Source organism: Meriones unguiculatus, chromosome 1 (genome assembly GCF_030254825.1).
Source record: "Meriones unguiculatus strain TT.TT164.6M chromosome 1, Bangor_MerUng_6.1, whole genome shotgun sequence".
In the NCBI taxonomy this organism is placed as follows: Eukaryota; Metazoa; Chordata; class Mammalia; order Rodentia; family Muridae; genus Meriones; species Meriones unguiculatus.
In genome coordinates, this window is record NC_083349.1 from 18053187 (window position 1) to 18077652 (window position 24466).

Here is a 24466-nt window from a genome sequence, read left to right on the forward strand (position 1 = left end):
CTGACCTCTGGTTAGCCCTAGCTCTTGGATTTCCATCTGGTCTTCCCAGACCTCCTTTGGTCCTGGACCAGTGGCCCTCCCCACCTCAAGGCCAAGTTTTGAAGTGTTCATTCCCCAGCAGCAGCCTTTATTTCCTCTGGAGTTTACACTCAGCTTCCAGCCCACCAGTAGTACCACACCTCAGAGAGATAAGCTCCCAAAGTCTAACCTCAAACATCTCTATATTGTCTCAGACCGTTCTTTTTTTTTTTTTAGATTTATTTATTTTATGTGTATGAGTGTTCTATCTGCATTTACACTTGCCAGAAGAAAGAATCAGTTCACATTATAGATGAGCCATATGTAAGCCACCATGTGGTTGCTGGGAGTTAAACTCATGACCTTTGGAAGAGCAGACCACTGAGCCATCTCTCCAGCCCCTCAGACCGTTCTTACAAAGCAGCCTGTGTTCTACATTCTCCAACAGGCTCCAGGCCCTACCTCCTCCACAACCGTCAAGGCCTGAGTGATGTACATAACACACTCAACACACACTAGTGCTTTTCACTGTACAGTCTGTTCTATTCTCACATCTGTTCAGGTCATAAGCCTTTGTTCAAATGACATCTGAAGTGTATCTTGCTCCACCATGGGCTCCCTTGACTAAAGCAGACGTGTTGTGAGGGAAGGAACTCTGTTCTCTACTGAGTCTTTTTAGGACCTAGAGTAGTTTTCTGGCTTACCAGATTGATTGTTCAACTACTTAGGCAAAACGGGTGGGCGGGTGGGGTGGGTAGTTGGGTAGTCAGTTGGTCAAGGAGATACAAGGATGAATGATGTTTCCATAATTTACCAGGCACTGAACTAGACTGGATGTTGTCATAAAGAAAGAAAATCTTAACCGTTTGATTTTGCTAAGGAAGACTCAGGAGCCAGATGCTGGGGTGAAAACTAGCTCCGAGAGGCAGAGAAAGCACCCAACTGATCTTCCTATTCAGTTCACATCCCAGAAGGAAAAGGCCAGAAGCCCAAAGCTAAAAGCTTTGCTAGCTCAGCTGACGGCCCAGGAGGAAAAGCCAACAGCTAAAAGCCCAAGAGCTAGAGAGCTAAAGCTGAGTGAACTTCAGGGATAATGTTCCATTATCAGAAGGTATTGTTGTAGCTGATAAAGGCCACAGTATTGGTGTGAGGCCAAGCCCAAAGTAGGAAATGTGGTCACTGGGCATTCAGCCTTGTCCTTGGCCATTGTCTGCATCCCTGGAGTTGGCCAAGTCACACCCCTTGCTAGAGACAGTTGTGCCCTTCTTTGCTTAGAAATGATGTGAATGTTTCACTAGGAACTGTTGCCTGAAACTACATTTACATACAGGGACTCCTCCTTACACTCCACCTCCCCTGTAAACCTGCAAGGAGGTCAGAGGGGGAGGGCTTGTGTGGGAGAGGTGTCTTGAATATTATTTCCAGAGCACTGGGCTCCAGATTCCAGCCTCAGGCTGTGGGGGGGCCCTTCCTCTCCTGTGGAGTAATCCCTTCCTCCTAAACCTTTAATTATAGCCTTGGGGTCCAGTCTTTGATAAGGTTGTGGACCTGTTCAGAGGCTTGGTCCTTCTGTGGTGTTTCTTCTTTCACAAATTAAGCCTGTCCCTAACCTATCCAGGCCTGCTTCTAGCGGAGGTCTCCATCCCTGCTTTTCAGGGGCCTGGGCCATTTTTCTGACCGCCAAGACTGCCCTAGACCTAGACCATACCACCCTTCTCAGAGAGGCACCAAGGTCTGTTAGCAATGTCAAGACAGGTGAATCTCCTGTTTCAGCTCAGACTGATTATTTGCTAAGAAGTTTTAGGCTTACAGAAAAGGTGTGAGGAGAGGGCAGAGTGTTTCCACCTGACCCGCGCAGTGGTAGGTGCAAGGTCCAGGCCTCGATGCACTACGCTGCAGAGACACTTCAAATAGCATATGAGGGAGAGACCTGCCACCCTCCACAGCCTCAGGCTCCCCAGCATCTCGTGGCCCAGCCGTGGTAGATGAGGCCTCAGTGAGGGCAGGGTTGGAGGGGGTGAACCGGGCAAGGAGTTATAACCAAGAGAGTTCACAGGCCATCCCAGAACCCAGGTAGCCACACCAGCTCTAGCCCTTCACTCCTTCCTCACACCCTCCGCAGACTTTCTGACCACACAGAACTCTGCAGGCACAACCCAACCCTCTTCATTCCTCCACCCAAGTGGTCTCTCTGTCCCGCTCTTCAAGAGCAGGGAAGTGGTTGCTCCTCCCCGATGGTCTGCATTACACGTAAAGGAGAAGTCAGCCAGGGGCAGTACAGAGGAGAAATAAAGGCCCCATGGAGCAGCCATGAGAACCGAGTCATGGGCAAGTCTCAGTATAGGCCAACCAACCAGGGCTTGGCCTGGGCGTCTGTTGGACAGGTTGCCCTTCCGCTCAAGTCTTTAGGCCGCATGCAAACACACAACTTATGCATGTGGCACTGCCCTGGCCCTGTCCTTACTCCCCAAAGTGTGAGAAGACCTATCGCCTGAACATCCTTCCTGTGAAACGAGGTCGCCTCCGCTTGCAGGACCTCTGGAAGGAGAGCTGAGTGGATACGTGTGAGCATAGGCCACCACCTTGTGCCCAGTCTTGGAAGTGTAAGAGCTGCTGGGTCACATATACCTTACACTTTACATTGGGCTTCTGTTTACATCTCATAAAACACGTTCCCAGAGGGGACCAGCCTCTGGCACAGCAGGTTCTCCTAGAGGCATCTGTAGCATATAGATTTATAGGTCTTAAGGTTTATTGCACATTTCACGTCACTGTTTTTATGTCACATATAAACGTGATGATTGGGTTAGAGTGATGGCTCATTGGTTAAAAACACTTGCCGGGCAATCACAAGTCCTGGAGTTCAGAGCCCAGCACCCACTAACAGGCCTGCTATCCCACGAATGCAGGTAACTCCACCTCAAAGGGGTCTGAGCCCTCCTCTGGCCTCTGTATGCACAGTGACATACAGTGTGAGTGTCCACATACATGTGGCAAATGTCACATGGCTACATACACATAGGTACATAAGTAATTAAAAAAACTTAATGCCGGGGCTGGAGAGATGGCTCAGAGGTTAAGAACACTGTCTGCACTTCCAGAGGTTCAGAGTTCAATTCCCAGCAACCACACGGTGGCTCACAACCATCTAGAATGTGAACTGATTCCCTCTTCTGCCCTGCAGATGTACATGCAAACAGAACACTATTCATAATAAATAAATAAAATGTTTATTTAAAAAAACAACTTAATGCCTCACACTCATTCAAAACTAATCAGCCACTTTCAGAAATAGTGAAGACTTGCCCAGGTGAAAATTAGTCTTTCCCCTTTATCTGCAACAAAGTCAAAGTCACTCTCCCTCTGGATGCTCCATGTTTGCTAGTAGCACAAAGAAAAAATAATAAAAATTAAAAATAAACTAAGGAGAACTCTTAGAAAGAGAACTCTTACAGGGGTCTGGCTTTTTTTTTTTTTTTTTTTATGCTGCTCTGGAAGAGATGACTGCTGAGCTAACCTCGAATGAAAGAGGCCTCTTTAGCCTCAAAGAGGGCTGAGCTCAGAGCAGGACCCCTGCTTCCTCTGAGCACAGAGAGGAACCTTTCGCAAGCGCTGGCTGCAGTCTCTCAAGGCACTGATCCCGCTGTTTCTACTCTGTCATGAACAGGCTCACACATTTGACTCCTAGGGACCCTTGCTGGCTTGCATGGACAGCAAGTCTCAAGATGAGATGACAGTCCGCTGCATAAAAACTTATTCCTCAATGTGTACGTTAATCTTAACTATTGACTGGATTTCAAATCACCACAGAAACATACTTCTGGGTTTGTTTCCAGAGGGGTTTAGGTGAAGAGGGTGAAGCTGCTCTAAATATGGGCTGGGGCCCAGACTGAATGGAGGAGGAAGCCAGTGCGCATCAGCATTCATCTCTATCTGCTTCCTGGCTGGATTTAAAGCAACAAGTGGCCTCCTGTTCTTGTTACTATGCCTCTCCACCGTGATAGAAACACCTTCAAACTTTGGGCCCAAATGAGTGCTTCCGTTCTGAAGGTAAATGAGTGCTTCCATTCTGAAGGTCTTTTTTGTCACATCAACAAAAAAGGAACTAATACACTCAGCAAATTAAGATGCCCACCTCACCATCCAGATACGAGCCCTGCCTCTTCCAACCTAAACAACCAAGGCACTGTGACGTTGAAACAGCAACTGAAAGCTCATATGGAAACAGCAACCGAAAGCTCAGAATGAGCCTTTACCAGGTGGGGATGCAGGATCAGTTGGTTGAGAGCTTTCATGTCCAAAGCCCTGGGTTGCATCCCCAACATTACATAAACCTGGAGTCCTTAGTCCTTAGTCCAGTGCTGGGGAGAACCATAGGCCCAAGGTCATCCTCAGTGAGACTGAGAGCACAAGGCCAGCCTGGGATGAGTAAGATCCTGTTTCGAAAACAACAAGGGTTAGCCTAGTGACGTAAGTTCAGTCCCTAAAACCCACATGGTAGAAGGAAGAAACAGACTTCCACAATTAGTCTCTGACCTCCACAGGCATGATATGGCTTGTGCGTGCCCCTGCCCAGTAAATAAATAAATTGAAAAAATTAAAATCAAACATCAAAAAGTTTTTTTTTTAAAGGGGGGGGTGTCGGGCCGTGGTGGCACACTTTGATCCTAGCACTGGGGAGGCAGAGACAGGTGGATCTTTTGAGTTTGAGGCCAGCCTGGTCTGCAGAGTGAGTTACAGGACAGCGGGGCTACATATGGAAACTCTGTCTTGAAAACAACAACAACAACAAAACATTTTAGAAGCAGCTCATGGCCTCTGGGTAGTTTTCTCCTACTGCCTGGCTTGCTCGGCTGAAGTGAGTCTAGAAAACCGTTTCCTCTGTCTTTGGTGGTTGTATTCACAACCCACCCCCAACCTGTCAGTGCTGCTTTCAGCACGACACTTCTAACCTTTGTACATTCCTGCCGTGGTTTCCTTTCATGAGAGGCAGACTGATTCGAGCTCTCTTTACAGAAATGTGTCTTACGGACCTGGCCACAGAGTTTCAAAACCCCCAACTGTTTGGTTAATGTAATGATTAACTTGATGTGCCAATCTGACTGAACTCTGAAGTCAAGATATTTGGTCAAAACACTAGTCTAAATGTTTCTGCAAGAGTTTTTGCTGTGAGAATAACGGACAAGTTGGTGGACTTTGGTGAAGCAAACAACCTTACACAATGTGAATGGGCCATGTGGTCAGTTAAAGGTATGAGTAAAACAAAGTCTGACCTACCCTGAGCAAGAGAGAATTCTGCCTCCAAGCAACTTTGGATGCAAGGGCCAAGTTAGCTCTGCCTGGGGTTTGTACCTTCCAGCTTCCCTATCTGGCTCTGGGGCCTCCAGGCCCCATAATCTAGGAATCCAATTCCTAGAGTTAACCTAGCTCTCCTTTCCTCGTTCCTCCCGGTGGCGCTGTGGCTCTGCAGAGTCCTGACTGAACTGACACAGTTGCGGAAACTGAGCCATAAACAGGGTAGCGTTTCTGTCCTATCACTTTGCGATGAACAGTCACTGACCCTCCTTTTCTGTGTGTTAAACGATGTCAGATGTAACAGGTACACCATGTCCTACAGAAGCAGAGCGTTCCCTCTTCTAAAATCATGCACACCGGGTGTACCAGGGAACACCAGCTCCTGTGCAACAGGTGGCCACAGACCCAGCAATGGGACATAGTGTGCTTATCAAAATCTCTGTGTTTCTGAGGGTCTCAGTCAAATCCAGGTAGGCTAGATCCCTCCTTGGGTCCACCAGGGGAGCTGTGGAGAGAGAAAGACTTGAGAAAAGGTGTGTGGCGTGTGGCGTGTGGCGGGACAACCACATTTACAAACTCATTCTGCCTAAGTGTTAGCTGAGCCATGAGCCAAGGCAGTCTAGAGGTTCTGAGAGTCTGTTTGGAGAACAGAATTTATAGGATGCTGTGGAAGAGGGAGAAGAAATCCTCTGCCTTGCTGCAAATATCTAGGAATACTGACCCGTCAGAAAATGAGGGAACCTGCCTGTGACCCAGGAATTCTCCCTTGTGGCCTGCAGGTGGAGCTGTCGAACTGTTGTTCCCTGGCCGACAAGCGTATGGCTATAGACAACCTGGATTTGGCTCTGACCCACAGAAACAGAGATTTTGATAAGCACACTGTGTCCCGTTGCTAGGTCTGTGGCCACCTGTTGCACAGGAGCTGGTGTTCCCCGGTACACCCTGTGTGCATGATTTTAGAAGATGGAACGTTCGGTTTCTGTAGGACACGGTATATCTGTGTTACAACGGCATTAACTGCACCCAAAATATTGTGCAACCATCACTACTATTTATGGAATTCTTATCACCCCGAACAGAAACCCCAAACCCATCAAGCAATAACTCCAGCTTTCTGTCACTTTGGGGTTTTCTTTTTCTTTTGTTGTTGCTGTGTTGTTTGTTTTCGTGTCGTGGATTTTGCTGTTGCTGTTTGGTTGATGTGGTGTTTTTGCTTGAGACAAGGTCTTACTATGTGCCCCAGGCTGGCCTCAAATGCACTATTTTAGCCCAGACTGGCCTCTAAATCAAAGCAATCTTTCCATCTCAGCCTTACTACTTTATGTCTCCTTGAGTTTGCCTGTTCTGGTGCTCTGCTTAGGTAAATTCATAGATTCCTACATCTGCTCCTTCGTATTTGGTTACTGGATTGCCTAGCTCAATGTTTGCCCATGTTAGGGAACCTGTCAGAAATGTCTTCATTTTTGTGGCTGAACAACATTCCATTGTTAGTCCTGACCGCATTTGACAATCCACTAATTTGTGATAGACATTTTGGATCCAATGAGTGATCAGCCTCATTCAGAAACTACAACTATCAATGAGTTTCTATTTTCATTTCTTTTCAACAGTCATAAAACTTACCCACGGTGGTGGCTGCATCTGTTTTCTATGAGTTTGGCACACACACACACACACACCCTTTGTGTGTGTGTGTGTGTGTGTGTGTGTGTGTGCTTTATTTTTTATTTTATTTTGAGTCCATATCTCTCTCTATGTATCCCTGGATGTCCTGGATCTTACTATGTAGATCAGGCTGGACTCAAACTCACAGAGATATGCCTGCCTCTGTCTCTACCTTCCAAGTGCTGGAATCAGTGGCGTACACCAGCGTGCCCTGCTGTTTTATTTTTATAATGATAACCTTCCCAGTAGATGTGCCCATTCAAATCTGTTGCCTGCCCTTTTCTTCTTCCCCATTTAAAAGTACTTTATTAGTGGCTGGAGAGATGGCTCAGCAGTTAAGAGCACTGGCTGCTCTACCAAAAGACCTCGCTTTGATTCCCAGCACCCACTGCGAGGCTCAAAATGTCTGTAACTCCAGTTCCAGGGGATCGGAAGCCGTCTTCTGGCTTTCTCAGGCACCCGGAACACACATGGAACACAGGCCTACATGCAAGCAAAACACCAAAATAATAATAATGATTTAAACATTTTAAAGAGCACGTACTGCTCAGAATTTCTTATTTTTGTTTTATGTGTATGTGCTGGCTGGTATTTTGTCCACTTGACACTGCCAGAGTCATTTGTGATGAGGGAATCTCAACTGAGAAAAATTTTCCCACCAGATTGGCCTGTGGGCAAGCCTATGGGACATTTTTGATTGCTGATTGATGGAAGGCCCAGCTCTCTGTGGATGGTGCCAGCCCTGGGCTGATAGCCCTGAGTGGTGAGAGCAGGCTTCACAGGAAGCAAGCCAGTAAACAGCAGCCCTTCTGCTTTATTTAGGTCCTGCTTCCAGGTTACTGTGCCGGCCCTGACTTCCCCCAGTGACAGAGTGTGACCTGACAGCTTTAAGATAAAATAAACCCTTTTCTCTCCAAGTTGCTTTTGGTAACTGTTTTATTACAGTAATGGGAACCCTAACAAGGATACTGTGTAAGTGCTGGGATTACAGGCATGTGCCTCCATGCCCGGCTTCTTCAAAAAAGTCTTATCAGCACAGAGACCCTGCACCATGAAGCAATAACTTCTGTTCCAATCACTACAGCTTTGCCGCCACATCCTGTTTCAGTTTATCTTTCTTGCTCATGCTTTTGTTTATTTGTTAGTTATTATTTATGCATACACGAATGTGCATGCCACACACATGGGGTCAGAGGAAAACATGTGGAGTTGGTTCTCTCCTTCCACCTTATGTGACTTCAGGGGATCCAGCTGATTGTCAGGCTGCTGTGACAAGCACTCTTACCTATTGAGATTTTCCTGTGGTCTTCACCAAGGGTCTTGTGCTTGTAGATGCTGAAAGTCGGGCGTTGGTCTATCTGAGTTGATTTATATGGTGCAGGGTGACACTTTCACTTAGGAACAGGTTAAGACCTGCTTCAAGAGAGGAACTGTCGTGACTCCAGACCAGGCAGGTCAGGAGAATTTCACAAGTCACAGATCAGCCAATGAGCAGCAGAGTTCCAAATCAGATCCAGCTGCCTGCTCAGTGTATCCCCACAGTTGGACGGGATACATGGGTATAGGGGCCAGAGGTCTCCAGGAATGAGGTAGCTGTCAGTAAAGAAAGGAAGGACCAGAGCGCCTTGGCGAACACAGGAGTCAGAACCTTGAGGTGGGGGCACTCACAGGACAGGTGTGTAAGGTGGGTGCCGGCCACCCTTCACTGCAGTCAGAGTGCTGTCCTGGGATGGTATGGGCACTGCTAAGCCCACAAGACCCCAAAGGGGTGGAGGACAAGGCAGAGGCCCTGAGAAGCCAGCTCTGTAAGGAGGGAGAGTCTGAGGTTTGGCCCTAAGGCTGTTCTCTCGGTGTAACAGTGAGGGTCCCCATAGTCTTAGCAGCTGGGAGATTCCCAGCCCTGCTGTATAACACAGGGTGGTTCATGCCCTCCCCTCCTGGGAAAAGCTCTGTCCACCCTGCAGGCATTCTGCCCCATTGCTACCAGGCTGTTTGCACCCACCCTTTGTCCTAAGTCATAGAAGGGACTGACCCAGGGTTCTTTAAAGGAAGCTGTCTTCTGTTCACCTACTAAGGCAAGGTCCTCAGATGCCTCAAGTCTGGCTCCTTTAAAAGCAAGAACCCTGTGACCCCCACAGAAAGTGCCAGGTGATGGAGGGTGCTTTGCTGGCAATGGTGATTAATTCAGCCTTGAGGAGGGTTCAGGGTTCCTGCCAGCCTACACTAGCAAAGAGGACTTATTCCTGCCCTCTGAGGGTAACAAGGGTCAACTTTATGGCCCTTTTCTCCTAGCAGAACAGCACAATTACTGTACCCAAGTTCTTGGTTTCAGCCTTCCCCCAGACATGCAACAGGGGCCCCAGGGAAAACACTTGAGCTAACAATTAACCAGACTGTGCATGTAATGACTCCCTTTGTATTTTATATTGGTTAGTGGTGCTTGGGACAGGATCCAGGGTCTTGAGCATGCTAAGCTTATAAACCACCACGGAGCCACATCTGATTATAGTAAATAGACATAGCAGGGGTTTTACCCAGTCTTAAAGAAAAAAATCATGACACGGGAAAATAGGAAGAACTGGAAATTCTTATCTGAAGTATCCCAGATTTGGAAAGTAAATGCTGCATGTTTTCTCTTTCGTGCATCTTGATTGTGTGTGTGTGAGTGTGTGTGAGTGTGTGTGTGTCTGTCTGTCTGTATGTCTATGATGAGAGAATATAGAGTATAGGTCAAGATACTAGAAAAGGGACCATGGGAGGGGAAAAAGGAGGGGGGGAGCAGAGTAGAGGGGAAGGATAAAAATAAAGTAACAGCACTAATGCACATGAAATAAAATTAAATTTAAAAAATAAATAAATAAAGTAACAAAATACATGGCGCAAAGGCTGAGGGGTCAGTGGAAGGAGGAGGGACCGACAGCAATCGGCCCGTGGCCAGGGAGGGAAGTCAGGGAAGAATGCCGACAAGAGGGAAATTCAGTGAAAATCCTGTAATGAAACCTATTACTTCTTACATATTTTTTTCAATAACAACAACAACAAAAAAGTTTCTGAGCCAGCAAGATGGTTCAATGAGTGAAGGCCTGTGCAGGCAATTTAGTCCCTAGAACTCACATAGTACACAGAGAACTGGGCCCTTCGAGTCATCCTCTGGCCCCTACATGCACCCTGGGATGTGCGCCCATGTGCATAACACCCACGTGGACATACAAACACTTGCACAAATAAGTGTACATTTTAAAATAAAATAGAAGCCACCTTTCTTATCTGGCCCACATCTAAGCGCACAGCTCAGTGTCGTGAAAGTACACGGACAGGGAGTGCAGTCATTGGCACCATCCACCTCCAGAACTCAAAGTCTTGGAAAGCTGAACTCTGTCCTCATTAAGCACTGACCTGCACCCGTCCACACTCCCAGCCCCTGGCACCCAATATCACTTTCTGTTTCTGTGGATATGAGGACTCAAGGAAACTCCTCGAAGTAATTCCACAGTACTGTTCCGCCTCTGGTTATTGCTCTCAATGTCCTATCCTCAAGGCCCATCTGGGTTGAAACGTGATTCCTTTCTTTCCAATGCTGGCCTTTTGTTTTCACTAGTTTACTTGTTTCTCCAGTCTAGGGTTCAGGGGATTGGATCCAGGCATGTACGAGGCAAGTGATTTACTACAGAGCCATTGCTCAGCTCCAGGCTATTTGAAGACATTTTGTCCTTCCATTGAGGGGACTCTGCAGCCCTTATTGGGAGAGAGGACAGACGAGGGGACATGAAAGAGGACATGGTCTGAGGGGACATGAAAGTGAGCTCTGAGGACAAGGTTTCTCTTGGGGGACATTTTCTGGCCTTGAAAGATGCAGGACATGGTCTGAGGGGACATGAAAGTGAGCTCTGAGGACAAGGTTTCTCTTGGGGGACATTTTCTGGCCTTGAAAGATGCTTGGATGCAGATGACACTGTGCCCTGAGGCTGGGAGGCTGGACCAAGGATTCTAGAGGAAGCTGGAGCCTTTAGCGATGAGGCTGTTCAGATTATGTGGGTCTCACTGGAGGGTCCTCCAGATCTTGGCTTCCTGTTGAACTGGCATCAACACACTCTGCACCTGAACCAGCATCTCCAGCACCACTCAGGCTAGAGCCCATGTTGACTCCCCAGAGTGGAGCTGAGGGGTCACTGGACATGTTCAAGGGTAAGAGGCCTGGAGGAGTCAGAACCGTGACAGTTTGAGAGACACATCTGTGACGGAGCTGGCCTTGTGACATTTAGGCTGACACATGTCTGGGAGGCCAGGAGTAATTCTGGCCTGAAGCAAGCAGAAGCAACCGGTGTGAATCTTGGCTGTGCCCTACAGGGTAAGTTTGTCTCGCTTCCCCTCTTTTCTCCCACAGGCTTGGGGCTTGGTCACCCAGAAAAGGGAAGTGCTCCATATCTCCATCAGCTAGTATAAGGTCAGGTACTATACTACTTAGGCCCAATTTTTGGAGTTAATGTCAGGCGACAGACCTGTCACCAGAGCTGAGCTGACAGTCCAGCTGCCAGATTTGTAGGCCTGCTGCATGGAAATGGAGTCTTCCCAGGGCTGTGATCACTGGATTTCAGCTGAGGGACAGAAACACTCATGAAATTGCAGATTGGAAACGGTCTTTTAAGACCATCTCAAGAGCTTTCCTCAGCTGCTTCCAAAATGCTTTGTCCTTCCAAGGAAGTAAAGACCACACTGAGTTAAGGCCCTCCCTCCATCTAAACACTAGCACCACAGCCAGCACTCCCCCTCATGGCTTCCTTCTCCAAGCTTGCCTGTAGCAACTCCATCTTCATCTTGCACTATAGCAGCTGGGGTCAATGTTGAGCCATTTTGGCCTGGATTATTTGCAAAGGCCCTGACCAGTGTCAATATTGGGAGCTTCACCGGAACCTTCAGAGCAGGTAGACCAGCCCAGAGCCTCCTCAACAGCTGACGGCCCTGCCCTCTCCCCAATGCCACCTCAGCTGAGGGAATGACACAAAAGCAAAGAAAGGAGAATCTGGGGAGCCAAAGTGACAACATGGGCCTTAGGCTTTTTGACTAAATCTCTTTTATTAACACAATAGAAAAGCTGATTCTGTTTTTCAAAAATCTTTCAAAATATGTAACATACAAACTATAAGCGTACCACTTTCAGTGAATAACTCAGTATGGGTTTGATTGGTTGGTTGGCTGGTTCTTTACATTCATAGAGCTGAGAGCCTGTCAGCACAATGGACCCTCAGAACTTCCCCTCATGCCAGGACTCACTCTGCTCCCACCTGAAGGCATCCTCTCTCATCCTTGCAGAATTTTCTTTCTTTAGGTTGGAGCCTCTGAGTTAACTGCTGGATCATGTGGTAACATAAACAAAATTTTTAACTTTTTTTTTTTTTTTTTTTTTTTTTTGAGACATGGTCTCACTGATGTAGCCCTGGCTGGCTTGGAATTCTCTAACTGTGAAGCTATAGAGAGAGAGCTTCTTGCCGGAGTGCTAGGATTAAAGGCATGCACAGCCACATCCAACAGCATTCTAACATTTTAAGAAATGTTTTAGAAAATTGTTGTTCTAAGATGGCCACACCATTTTCACAACAACCGGTAATGTGCAAGAACTCTGATTTCCCCACATGCTCACCGCCATGTCTTATTGTCCACAAGTCTGTCTTTCTCTCTCGCTTTTCTTGTTAGACAGGGTCTTACTATGGAAGCCTGGCTGGCCAAGAACTTGCTATTTAGACCACGTTGGCCTCAAACTCATGGAGATCCACCTGCCTCTGCCTCCTGAGTGCTGGGATTATAGCCATATGCCACCACTACCTGGCTGTTTTTCATTACTTTTCTCATTGCTGGAACCAGACTCCTGCCAAGAAGCAGTGTGAAGAAGAGGTCTAGATTGGATGACCCTTTAAGGAGATATAGTCTATCATGACAGGCAAAGCAGTGGGAGGCTCTGTGACAGTGGGAATGTGGCAGCTGCTGGTTCACCTCTCAGCAGACAGGAAGCAGAGATGATCCTTTAAATCCTTTGCCTTTTCATGGAAATTTTAGAACTGAACTTTTGATATCTACAAAATGTCTTGCTGGAATTTTTATTTTGGTTGCATTGACACTTAAGTCAAGTTAGTAAGAACATCTTAATGACATTAAAATTTTGTCTCCTCCTGGACAGCGGCGATGCACCCTTTTAATCTTCTGAGTCATGTGTGTTATATTTTAAATTCCGATTCTTTGCTGCTGATACACGGGAAATGAAACAACTTGCAGATGGTCCATGGGCTCTCACACCCCCTTATAATAATTTACTAGCTCTAGAAATACCTTTGTTGTCTACCATTGTCTACATACACATGTTGTATACAAACAGATACAGTGTGTCTCTCTTCCCAGTCTGCGCACCCTCTATCAGATAAAAACGTGGGAGACAAACCTCGTCTCATTCTCAGTTTTATAGGGAAAACAACCGGCTTGTCACTGTTCCGTATGATGTCAGCTGTAGGTGTCTTGAAGACATTCTTCACCAAACCGAGGACGTTCCACTGTCTCGTCATTCTGTCATTCTGGCTGAGCTGGAATTCACTAGGAAGACCAGGCTGGCCTCAAACTCACAGAGATCCACCAGCCCCTGCCTCCCAAGTGCTAGAATTAAAGAAGTGCACCATCAGGCCTAGCCCTTTACTAAGGGTCTATTTGTTTAAGTCAATAGCAGTCTACGTTTTCACAAATGCTCTTTGTTTTGGATAGAGTCTTGCTCTGTAGCTCAGGCTGGCCTTGAACTTTCATTTTTCATGCTTCAGCTTTCTGAGAACTAGGATTATACATCCAGCATCAAATTCTTTCATGCCCCTATTGACATGACCATGTAATGTTATGGACTATATCAACAGATATCTAAATGTTAGACCAGGCTTTGTTGCTAGGAAAAAAAAAAATCCCATTTGATTGTGATATATACTTTATTTTACACAAGGTAAATCTAACTTGTTAGTATTTAATGGAAGACTATTGTATCCATGTTCATGAGAAATATTGGTCTACAGTTTTCCTGTCTTGGAATCTGTTAGGTTTTCATATTGAGGCATTACTTGCCTCAGGTGATTTAGGAAGTGTTTCTTCTCTAATATTTAGAGAATTCTTATTTATTTCTTTAAAATTTTCTCAGAATTATCAGTGAAACAATCTGAGCTCATGCTTGTATTTGGAAAGTTATAAAGTATTGACTGAATTCATTTTTCAATAGATACAGGCTATATTAGTAACTTTTTTATTGTTGTGATAAAATACCATGGCCAAGGCAACTTATATTATTTTGGACTTATGGTTCCAAAGGATTAGGCTCCATGATGCTGGGGACCGCAGGGAACAGGCATGGCAGCTGGATCTGGAAACTGAGAGTACACATTTTAAACTGTAAACACCAAGCAGAGAGAACCAGCTCAAAATGGCTCTCAAAACCCACCCCCAGTGACATACTTCCTCCCGCAAGGCCACACCTCCTAATCCTACTCAAATGAAGCCACCAACTGGAGACCAAGTAGTCAAAGCTAGAAAATATGGAGGACACCTCATACAAACCACCACTCAGGGCTATTTCACTTCTTTTTTTTTTTTTTTTTTACAGCTTGAAATTTTGTTTTATTTTATTAATAAAACCCTGCTTTCATCATTTAAGATATGTTTATAGAAAAAATAAATGTTCTAAACATTTAAAGCCATCTTCATCGTAAGTAGAAATATAATTATCTTTATTACAATTTTCTCTATGTATCTGAAAACCATTTCACATATCATTTTCTTTTTTTATTTTTATTTTTTAATATTACAGTTTGTTAACTTTGTATCCCTGCTGTATCCCACTCCCTCTTTCCCTCCCAATCCCACTCTCCCACCCTCATCTCCTCCCTGCCCCTTTCCAAGTCCACTGATAAGGGAGAACCTTCTCCCCTTACATCTGATACTGGTTTATCAAAAAATATGGAATGCTTCATGAATTTGCGTGTCATCCTTGGGCAGGGGCCATGCTAATCTTCTCTGTATCGTCCCAATTTTAGTATATGTGCTGCCGAAGCGAGCACCTATTTCACTTCTTGTATGGGTTTTGGAAGATTTTCTTTTTTAAAAATTTTTATTAATTACAATTTATTCACTTTGTATCCCCCCCTATAGCTCCTTCCTCCACCCCTCCCAATCTCACCCTCCCTTTCCCTTCTCCACCTGTGCCCCTCTCCCAGTCCACTGATAAGGGAGGTCCTCCTCTCCTTCCTTCTGATCCTAGTCTATCAGGTCTCATGTGGAGTGGCTGCATTATCTTCCTCTGTGTCCTGGTAAGGCTGCTCCCTCCTCAGGGGGGAGGTAATCAAAGAGCATGCCAATCAGTTCATGTCAAAGACAGTCCCTGTTCCCATTACAGGAACCTACTGGGACACTGAACTGCCATGGGCTACATCTGTGCAGGGGTTCTAGGTTATGTCCATGAATGATCCTTGGTTGGAGTATCAGTCTCAGAAAAGACCCCAAGATGTTATTTTTCAAGAAACTGGCACATAGCTGGGTTTGGTGATGGTGCAGGTCTTTTAACTCCAGCACTCAGGAGGCAGAGGCAGGTGATCTCTTGTGCTCAGTGCCAGCCTGATCAACATAACAAGTTCGAGGCCAACCAGGGCTCACAGAGAGACCCTGCCTCAAAACAAAACAACAAAAAGCCTGGCACATTTTGTCAAACTCATAGACAGAGAGGGGCTCAGAGTGTTCCCTGAATATTCTTTAATTTATGGAATCAAGTGTGATGAACTCTCTCCAGTTCTAATACTAACAATTTGTATTTTATCTCCTTTTTTTCTTCCTTGGTTTGGCTAGGGTTTTTTATAATACTTACTCTTCCCAGAGAACCAGCTTGATTTTTATTAATTTCTTACTGTTAGTTTCATTGGTTTCTTTCTAATTTTTATTATTTTTTTCCTAATTAGTTGGAGTTTAATTTGCCTTTATTTTCCTAGTTTCTTTTAGGAATTATTATTATCTTATATGTGAGGATATATGTGCAGGTCTGTGCATCATATGCACGCCTGTTGCCCGCAGAGGTCAGGAGAAGGCATTGGATCCCCTGGAACTGGACCACAGTCTCTCCACAGCTGTTATTAGCAAACCTGAGTGTGTGTGGGGCACAGAGCACAGAGGGGCCCTCTAAGGCAGATGGAGAATCTAGCCATGACCTTGAGGTCCCAGGTCCCAGACATCCTGTGACAGATGCCCCAAAGCCAAAGCAGTGCTGATTTTCAGTGTCTCGGGCACTGCAGTCTCAGTCTGTGACAACAGGAAAGAACACTGAAGGACAGCAGGGAGGGCTGGTGAAGATGAAGTAGAGTCAGAACTGAGTCAGGTTTAGAAAGCCAGAATTCTTGGTAAACCAGAAGACACAGCTTCTGAGGAACAGTGTGGGGACAGCCTCCCAGGGAACGTCACCATTATGCTTCCTATCTTGTGGGCTACCATAACTTTTTTTTAAAAAAACATGGGTTCTAGGGATTCAAACTCTGGACCTTGCATTTACACTACTCCCTCAGATCTCCAGGAACTGGACTTAATGATGATTTTGCAATGCCATGTGGGTGATGGGAATTGAACCTGGGTCCTCTGGAAGGAGAGTCAGTGTTTTAACTGCTGAACCATCTCTCCAACCCCCTCTGAGTGTTTTACTTCACAGAACAAAAAAATTGGAGGCATAGAGGCTAAACAGCTTGTACATCACACAGTTATTGAACAGTTTATTTGAGACCAGCTTGGCTTTGTATTTCTTCCCTTCTTCTTTAGACATGTGTGTTGTGGACACACACACACACACACACACACACACACACATCTGGGTACCTGCAGAGGCCAGACAAGGGAGTTGGATGACCTGAGGCTGAAGTTATAGATGGTTGTTAGCTACTTAATGTGAGTGCTGTAAAACAGACTCTTGTCCTCTGCAAGAGCAACAAACACTCTTAAAACTTTTGTCTCCAGCCTCCCCACACCCTTTAGACATTTGTTGTTGGGGGTGGGGGTGGGCATGCATTCCATAGCTTGGGTGTGGAGGTCATAGGACAATTTTGTGGAATTGGTTCTTTCCTTCCACCTTGATATAGGCTCCAGGGATGAAACTCAGGTTGCCGGGCAATCACCTTTATCTGATAAGCCACCTCACTGGCCCTGCATTTCCTGTCTTCAATAATAATGACGGGGACAAAGCAATAATAATGACAGAGACAAGGCAAACTTGTTTTCAAGAATTTATAGAAAAGGGTATGCAAGAAAGACCAGCATAGTCATGCTGTGTGAACTATGTCTTCAAGGACTGTTATTTCATCCACTACAAATTCCTTCATTCAAATACATTAACTTTGCCTTGTGGAGGTTTACACACATGCCTATCCACATGACTATCCTGCACAGTGGAACTTCATATCACTTGCAGGTCCTAAGGTCAGAAACATCCAATCTCTGCCCCTTAGCTGGGGCAGGATTAATATGGTCGGATTAATGTGCTGCAAGTTGTTCAACCTCTGTGCCTGGTCAGCGCCTTCTTTCCACCTTCAGCTCTGCCCACACACTCCCCCTTCTGACTTTCACACCCTTTGTAAAGTTGAAGGCACCTAAGGCTATTTCCGAAACCCTGGTTGTGAGCCATCCACTCATTCTGAATCACCTTCTCACAGCTGCCGGGGATGCCCCGCCCAACAGGAGGAGTATTGCTAGAATATAACAGAAGAAAACCAAAGGTCGAAGAATACAGCACTTAAACGGCAGCGGCGTTGGGAACTGTTCTTAAGTGCGGGAGCCTCCTGACTGCCAGCAAGGCTCCAGCTGAGCTAGGATGGACAGGGCTGTGAAATCCCCCCACTCCCAGGATGAGACCAGTTTAGCCCAGGAAGGATTACCTCTGCTCCCAGCCTCTGTGTCTGAGCATTAGGTCCCGGGATAATAAGACTCCATGGATGTGGCTGGGGCCTCCAGGTGAGTGTGGTTTGGAGGGAGAACTTTGAAGTTAAGTGGGCTCAACTTCTAAAGCCTGTCTTGTGCAGGGATTGCAAATCCATTTTCTTGCAATTTTATGAGTCTGCTCCCCACTAGAGACTCAGGCTCAGGCCCTGGTGCAGGCAGCCCAGAAAGGACTCATCAAATGTGCTGTGTGTGAGCTAGGAATGGAGAATTAAGGAACCCTGCCAGGGCCTGGCCTGTCTGTTCACTGTTCCTGAGGCGGGTGCTTTGGAGGTTGGGGGACAGGTCCCAAGCAGGGCGCATCAGTTATACTCCCGCCCATTCCCCAGCTCGGAGGCGTTGGTGCGGGAGCTGCTTCTGGCTGCGCTCGAGGACCTGAGCCAGGAGCAGCTGAAGCGCTTTCGCCACAAGCTGCGGGATGCGCCCCTGGATGGCCGCAGCATCCCGTGGGGGCGACTGGAGCACTCAGACCCCGTGGACCTCGTCGACAAGCTGACCCAGTTCTATGGGCCAGAGCCAGCCGTGGGTGTGACCCGGAAGGTCCTGAAGAAGGCAGACGCTCGAGATGTGGCGATGCGGCTCAAGGAGCAGCAGCTGCAGCGTAAGCTGGGTCCAGTAGGATGGAATCCGGTACCCGGGCCTTGATCCTCCCCTGCGTCACACACCCCGCCCCCCTTTTCCAGAAACCAGCCCGGGGTTTCATGCACAGGGGCTAATTCCAGAATCTCCCAGGGAAATGACTTGCCCCATTCCTCATGCTCAGTGAGTCTCATGTCGGGTTTGCCTTCCAGGCCTCGGTGCTAGCTCAGCGCTTCTCTCCCTGTCGGGTAAGTTCGGTGGGGCACACAAGTGAGAGGTCCTTTGGGGCTCCCTGGGCTTGGGGATCCTTGGATGTGAGATGGCTGGAGGAGGAAAGCACGGCGCCCAATAGAGGAAAGGGAGTACAGATTCACACAGGCAGGGCGTTGGTCCCAGGGTGGCGGCCAGCCCGTCCCTTCCTTCCGTGGTCTCACACCTTGCAGAGTACAAGAAGAAATACCGCGAGCACGTGCTGCGACAGCATGCTAAAGTGAAGGAGAGGAACGCCCGCTCGGTGAAGATCAACAAGCGCTTCACCAAGCTGCTCATCGCGCCCGGGAGCGGCGGCGCGGAGGATTTGCTGCTGGGGCGGTCAGAAGAGCCGGAGCGCGCGAGGCGGTCGGACACGCACACCTTTAATCGGCTCTTCCGGGAAGAAGAGGAGGGCCCGCGGCCGCTGACCGTGGTGCTGCAGGGCCCGGCAGGCATCGGCAAAACCATGGCCGCCAAGAAAATCCTCTACGACTGGGCATCAGGCAAGCTATACCACGGCCAGGTGGACTTCGCCTTCTTCTTGCCGTGCGGCGAGCTGCTGGAACGGCCTGGTACGCGCAGCTTGGCCGACCTGATCCTGGACCAGTGCCCGGACCGCACGGCACCGGTGCGGCAGATCCTGGCACAGCCCCAGCGCCTACTGTTTATCCTGGACGGTGCGGACGATCTGCCTGCTTTAGCGGCCCCGGAGGCCACTCCCTGCACAAATCCTTTCGAGGCCACGAGTGGCGTGAGGGTGCTGAGCGGGCTGCTGAGCCAGGATCTGCTACCCTTTTCTCGCTTGCTGGTGACTACACGCAATGTCGCCCCCGGGAGGCTGCAGGGTAGACTGTGCTCTCCGCAGTGCGCCGAAGTGCGCGGCTTCTCGGACAAAGACAAGAAAAAGTATTTCTTCAAGTTCTTCCGGGACGAGAGGAAGGCAGAGCGCGCTTACCGCTTCGTCAAAGAGAACGAGACGCTGTTTGCCCTGTGCTTCGTGCCCTTCGTGTGCTGGATCGTGTGCACAGTGCTGCAGCAGCAGCTGGAGCTGGGCAAGGATCTGTCCCGAACCTCCAAGACCACCACGTCCGTGTACCTGCTCTTCATCGCCAGCGTGCTGAAGTCTGCAGGCACCAACGGACCCAGGGTTCAGGGAGAGCTGCGCATGCTCTGCCGCCTGGCCCGGGAGGGCATCCTGAAGCATCAAGCGCAGTTTTCAGAAAATGACCTGGAGAGGCTGAAGCTTCAGGACTCCCAAGTTCAGAAAATGTTTCTCAGCAAGAAGGAACTGCAGGGCGTGCTGGAAAAGGTGGTCACCTTCCAGTTCATTGACCAGAGCTTCCAGGAGTTCTTGGCTGCACTGTCCTACCTGCTGGAGGACAAGGGAGCTCCGGGGACGCCCGCAGGAGGTGTGCAGATGCTCCTGACCTCTGACGCAGAGCTGCGTGGTCACCTTGCACTCACCACTCGATTCCTCTTTGGACTGCTGAGTGCAGAGAGGATTCGAGACATCGAACGTTATTTTGGCTGTGTGGTGCCGGAGCGTTTGAAACAGGACACCCTGCGGTGGGTACAAAGGCAGAGCCACCGCAGAGTGACGCCCCCAGGGGCAGAGAGGGACGACGAGCTGGAGGACACTGAGGAACCAGAGGAAGAGGAGGAGGATCTCGACTTTGGACTGGAGCTGTTGTACTGCCTGTACGAGACACAAGAGGATGCTTTTGTTCGCGAGGCTCTCGGCAGCCTTCCAGAGATGGTGCTGGAGCGGGTTCGCTTCACCCGCATGGACCTTGAGGTTCTGAGCTACTGCATGCAGTGCTGCCCATCTGGTCAGGCCCTGAGGCTGGTGAGCTGTGGGCTAGTGGAGGCAAAGGAGAAGAAGAAGAAGAGTCTGGTGAAGCGGCTGACGGGGTGAGTCGAGAGGGCAGGGCTGTCCTCACCAGAGCCTCTTGTGCCCACGTACCTACGCCCTTTGGGCTGGGAAGCGTGTCCACACCTGATAACCCAAATGGCAGAAAGGACCTCGGCACTGCTTGACCCACCCCTTGCAAGGCAGCTGTCATTCTTCCTCACCGAGTGCCCTCACCATGCCCACTTTTAGTCACCCAAAGCAAAGCAACCCACCTAGCACAGCCAGCATCTGCAGCGGCCTAGCCCCCTCCCTGATGCACTTTCTCACAGGTTCTGGAATACGACATGTCTTCTGTGTGCTGAGCCTGTTGTGCCCTCCACCCCCACACTACTTGCTGTCCGTCTTCCAAGCCTACCCTGGCTCCACCACTTGAGTCCAGCTACAGGCCCCGTGGTACCCCCAACTGAGCACACTCTTCCATATCCTCTTCCCTGCCCATCCTCCACCTGAACCTAGCCTCCTACACAGACATAGGCATTTACTTTCTGTGAAGTCAGCGCTACTCAGTATCTGTCCCAAGGCTTGCCATCTGTTGAGAATATACGCCAGGATAATGGCAGCACCTGGACCTAGGAACCCACAGGACCACTCTTGGGTTTTGTTCAAATCTGTATCAGGAAGGAGATGCAAAGAATGTGGGATAAGTGGCAGAGACCGCTCTAGAACCCCCGGACCTCAGGTAGGAAGGACCGAGGCCTTCCTAGAAAGGCCTGGAAAGAGTGCGATGGACGTCACCTTGTTCTTTCGCTCCCTGCAGTTCTCGGAACACCACGAAACCACCCCCAATCTCCCTGCTACGTCCGCTCTGTGAGGCCATGACCACCCAAGAATGTGGCCTGAGTGTTCTGATGTGAGTCACCATGCCCCAGCATGGAGGGGATTCAGAGCTGAGTGGCCCGTACAGAGACAGGCCTTCTAGGGAAGGCCGAGGACATGGGCTGAGAGCTAATTGGGTTCCATCAACTGTACGGCCCTGGCGGGGAGAGGCCGGTACTGGCGGGGAGAGGTGGTGCTGGGCCTTGGGGGAAACAGAGTGTAGCACAGAGTATGGGGAAAGACAGCAATAGTGGTTTTCCTTTGAAGGAAGCTCCCAAGTGCTGTTGGAGACTACTGGGCCATCATCCCTCTGCAGCTCCCTGCAGAGAGGTTGGGAGCCGGTGCCTCCTGCCTCTCTGTGTCCTTCAGCAAGTCAGTCTGCCCATGCTTTGGTTTCCTCCCTGTAATGTATCCTCTGATCCTGCCTCAGAGGATCGGTAATCACCGAGTCTCCACAGGGAGAGTTCTTAGGCTGTGATAGGCTCCCTGTTACTGTTAGCCATCACCAGGGAGCAGAGGGTAAGTAAGGTGATAGGAACTGAGAGTAACAGGGCATGCTGAAGCAGATAGTCAGTCAGATATCAATAGAGGACGAGGTGAAAAACTGGCCTCGTGGGGGACAGGGTCCAGCAACCTGAAAATAAAACAAAGGGGCCCAAAAAGATAGTCACATTTGGCCCAGAAATGTTATCAGAAAACCAAGTACAATGAAGGTGATCACTTCATGATTTGTAATAAGAAAAGAAAAAAAAAAGAAAGACAGCAGAGCTGCTCAGCCACTGGGATGATGGCCCATCTAAACCTGAAGGAGAATTATGAAGAGCCGTAGATTTCTTGACTGAACGTCAGGCTACCGGGGAGTGGGTATTTTGCTCGGATGGAGGCAGAGAAGTGGCTAGGCTTACAGACCAATGTACGTGCTTCTTCAACACAGTTTATCACACTGCAAACTCCCTGATGCAGTTTGTCGAGACCTCTCTGAGGCCCTGAAGGTAGCTCCTGCCCTAAGGGAGCTGGGCCTCCTCCAGAGCCGTCTTACTGGGGCAGGCTTGCGTTTACTGAGTGAAGGCCTGGCTTGGCCCAGGTGCCAGGTGCAGACACTCAGGTGAGGCTTTGTTTTGGAGGCATGGGGGTAGGGAACCCCACCTTCAACAGCCACTGAGGTCAGCTCTCCCCACAGGGTGCAGCTGCCTAACCTCCAAGAAGCAATCCAGTACCTGGCTGCCGTGTTGCAACAGAGCCAGGTCCTCAACACCCTGGACCTCAGTGGCTGTCGGCTCCCTGGCCCGGTGGTGGAGAGCCTGTGTGCAGCCCTGAAACACCCTACTTGCTGCCTAAAGACGCTCAGGTAAAGGCAGGGGGAGGACATAGCCTATCAAGCTAGGCGGGAGCAGGTGCCTGGGAGCTCTCTCCAAACCTCACAAGCGATCAGGCTCACACACAGATCTAGGTGCCAAGCCTACCAAGACTCACCTTCTACAGTCCTATCCAAAGCTCTTGGTTTCAAACAAATATCCACAGGCTGTGGAGACAGTCTGGGCCACTGAGCCTAACCTTCTCTAGTCTCCCAAAGACCCTCAACTTTCAACAGTTTCCGACTGAATGCCTTCTGGTCCTTTTGTCCGTCCTTATATCGTAAGTAGGCAGCTACAGCCACTCCACTCCCACCTGAATCCCGAGTTCTTCCCCCAGCTGATTGACCCTATTCTTTCTGTCTTATGCATGTGGCTGCAGCCTGACTTCTGTGGAGCTAAGTGAGGTGTCGCTGAGGGAGCTTCGAGCCGTGAAGACCTTAAAGCCAGATCTGGCCATCATACATTCAGAACTAGGCACATATCCTCAGCCTCTGAAGAGATGAAACGGTGTCTCCTAAGGCCCTGAAGACCAGAACAGGCTAGAAGATGCTGTAGCCAAAGTCCTTATGAAGATGCCCTCCCCATTCAAAAGCAAGAAGATGCTAGCTTCTCCCCTAGGCAAGTCTTTCAAGCCAAGGAACCACAGAAGGGCAAGCCAAAGACCCAGGTAGATATAGGCCCCTGATAGCTCCTGGACAGGCCTTGCACATACCCTGCCCTGGATACTCTGAGGTTAGTCTTCCCCAAGCCCCACAACCACTGCTACCTTTCTTTCTGGGCCCACCAGTCTGTCCCTTGAAGATAATCCCAACAGTAATAAGAGTATTCAGTAATTGAGCATACTGCTCAGTGGTGTCACTCATCTCTGAGCTGGTCCATATCTGTTGTATGAGTGAAGGGCCCCCCAGAGTTCTGCCACCTGTAGGCAGGAGAAGGTGGACCACCACTACGATCTGGAATTTGGGGCACTGGCTTTTAGAAGGATGCCATCCATGAAACCTTGGGGCATTAGCCAGGGGAATCCACTTGCTGCCTGAGAGATATAGGAAAGGACCCAGAAGAATGACAGCTTCCTTTGATGATGGGAGCTGGGACAAGACAGTGGATGTCTGCAACATAATAAGTTTCCTTGGGCTGGAGAGATGGCTCAGTGGTTAAGAGCACTATCTCTTCTTCCAAAGGTCCTGAGTTCAATTCCCAGCAACCACATGGTGGCTACAACCATCTTTAGAGTGATCTGGTGCCCTCTCACATGCAGGCAAAACACTATATAAAAAATATAAATAAATAAATTTTCCTTTGGATTCCCTTTCATTGATCTCTCTGTAACACTTGTCAAGGTATCAAAGTAGGTGTTGTTGACATGATCTTTCCACATGTGTATGACCACATATACAGGACAAGGTTTAATCCACAGTCCACCGCTGAAGAAGCGAGCTTGGCATGCTGGCCTGACCACAGAAAATCTGAAAGAGGCTTGGCTTTCAGAGGGGCAAGCCATCGATGTGGAGCAGCCTCAGTGAGCCCCTTTACTTCCCAGGGGACAGTCCCTCCACAATCCCTTTATAAATCCATTCCTCTATCCCCAAAATGG

The 24466-nt window shown here is 48.6% G+C and overlaps 1 protein-coding gene and 1 non-coding gene across 2 annotated transcripts; one reads left to right on the top strand and one right to left on the bottom strand.

The window, feature by feature from the left end:
• Positions 1 to 14946: 14946 nt before the first annotated feature.
• LOC132652065 (U6 spliceosomal RNA) lies at positions 14947 to 15053 on the bottom strand. Its single transcript, XR_009589557.1, has one exon. It is a non-coding gene; the product is annotated as a U6 spliceosomal RNA (small nuclear RNA).
• Positions 15054 to 17735: 2682 nt separating this feature from the next.
• Nlrp6 (NLR family pyrin domain containing 6) lies at positions 17736 to 24186 on the top strand. The gene is made up of 8 exons (XM_021646156.2): positions 17736 to 17973; positions 18288 to 18559; positions 18750 to 18785; positions 18981 to 20700; positions 21459 to 21551; positions 22452 to 22622; positions 22698 to 22865; positions 23252 to 24186. Exons 1-8 carry the CDS (start codon positions 17951 to 17953, stop codon positions 23373 to 23375), a joined length of 2607 nt encoding a protein of 868 aa, XP_021501831.1. The 5' UTR covers positions 17736 to 17950; the 3' UTR covers positions 23376 to 24186.
• The last annotated feature ends 280 nt before the right edge of the window (positions 24187 to 24466 follow it).

Coding starts and splice junctions, on each gene's coding strand:
- Nlrp6 (XM_021646156.2), top strand. CDS start 17,951: ATGGATGTGGCTGGGGCCTCCAG. Junction 17,974..18,287: donor GATGTGGCTGGGGCCTCCAG/GTGAGTGTGGTT, acceptor CCCATTCCCCAG/CTCGGAGGCGTTGGTGCGGG. Junction 18,560..18,749: donor CAAGGAGCAGCAGCTGCAGC/GTAAGCTGGGTC, acceptor TTTGCCTTCCAG/GCCTCGGTGCTAGCTCAGCG.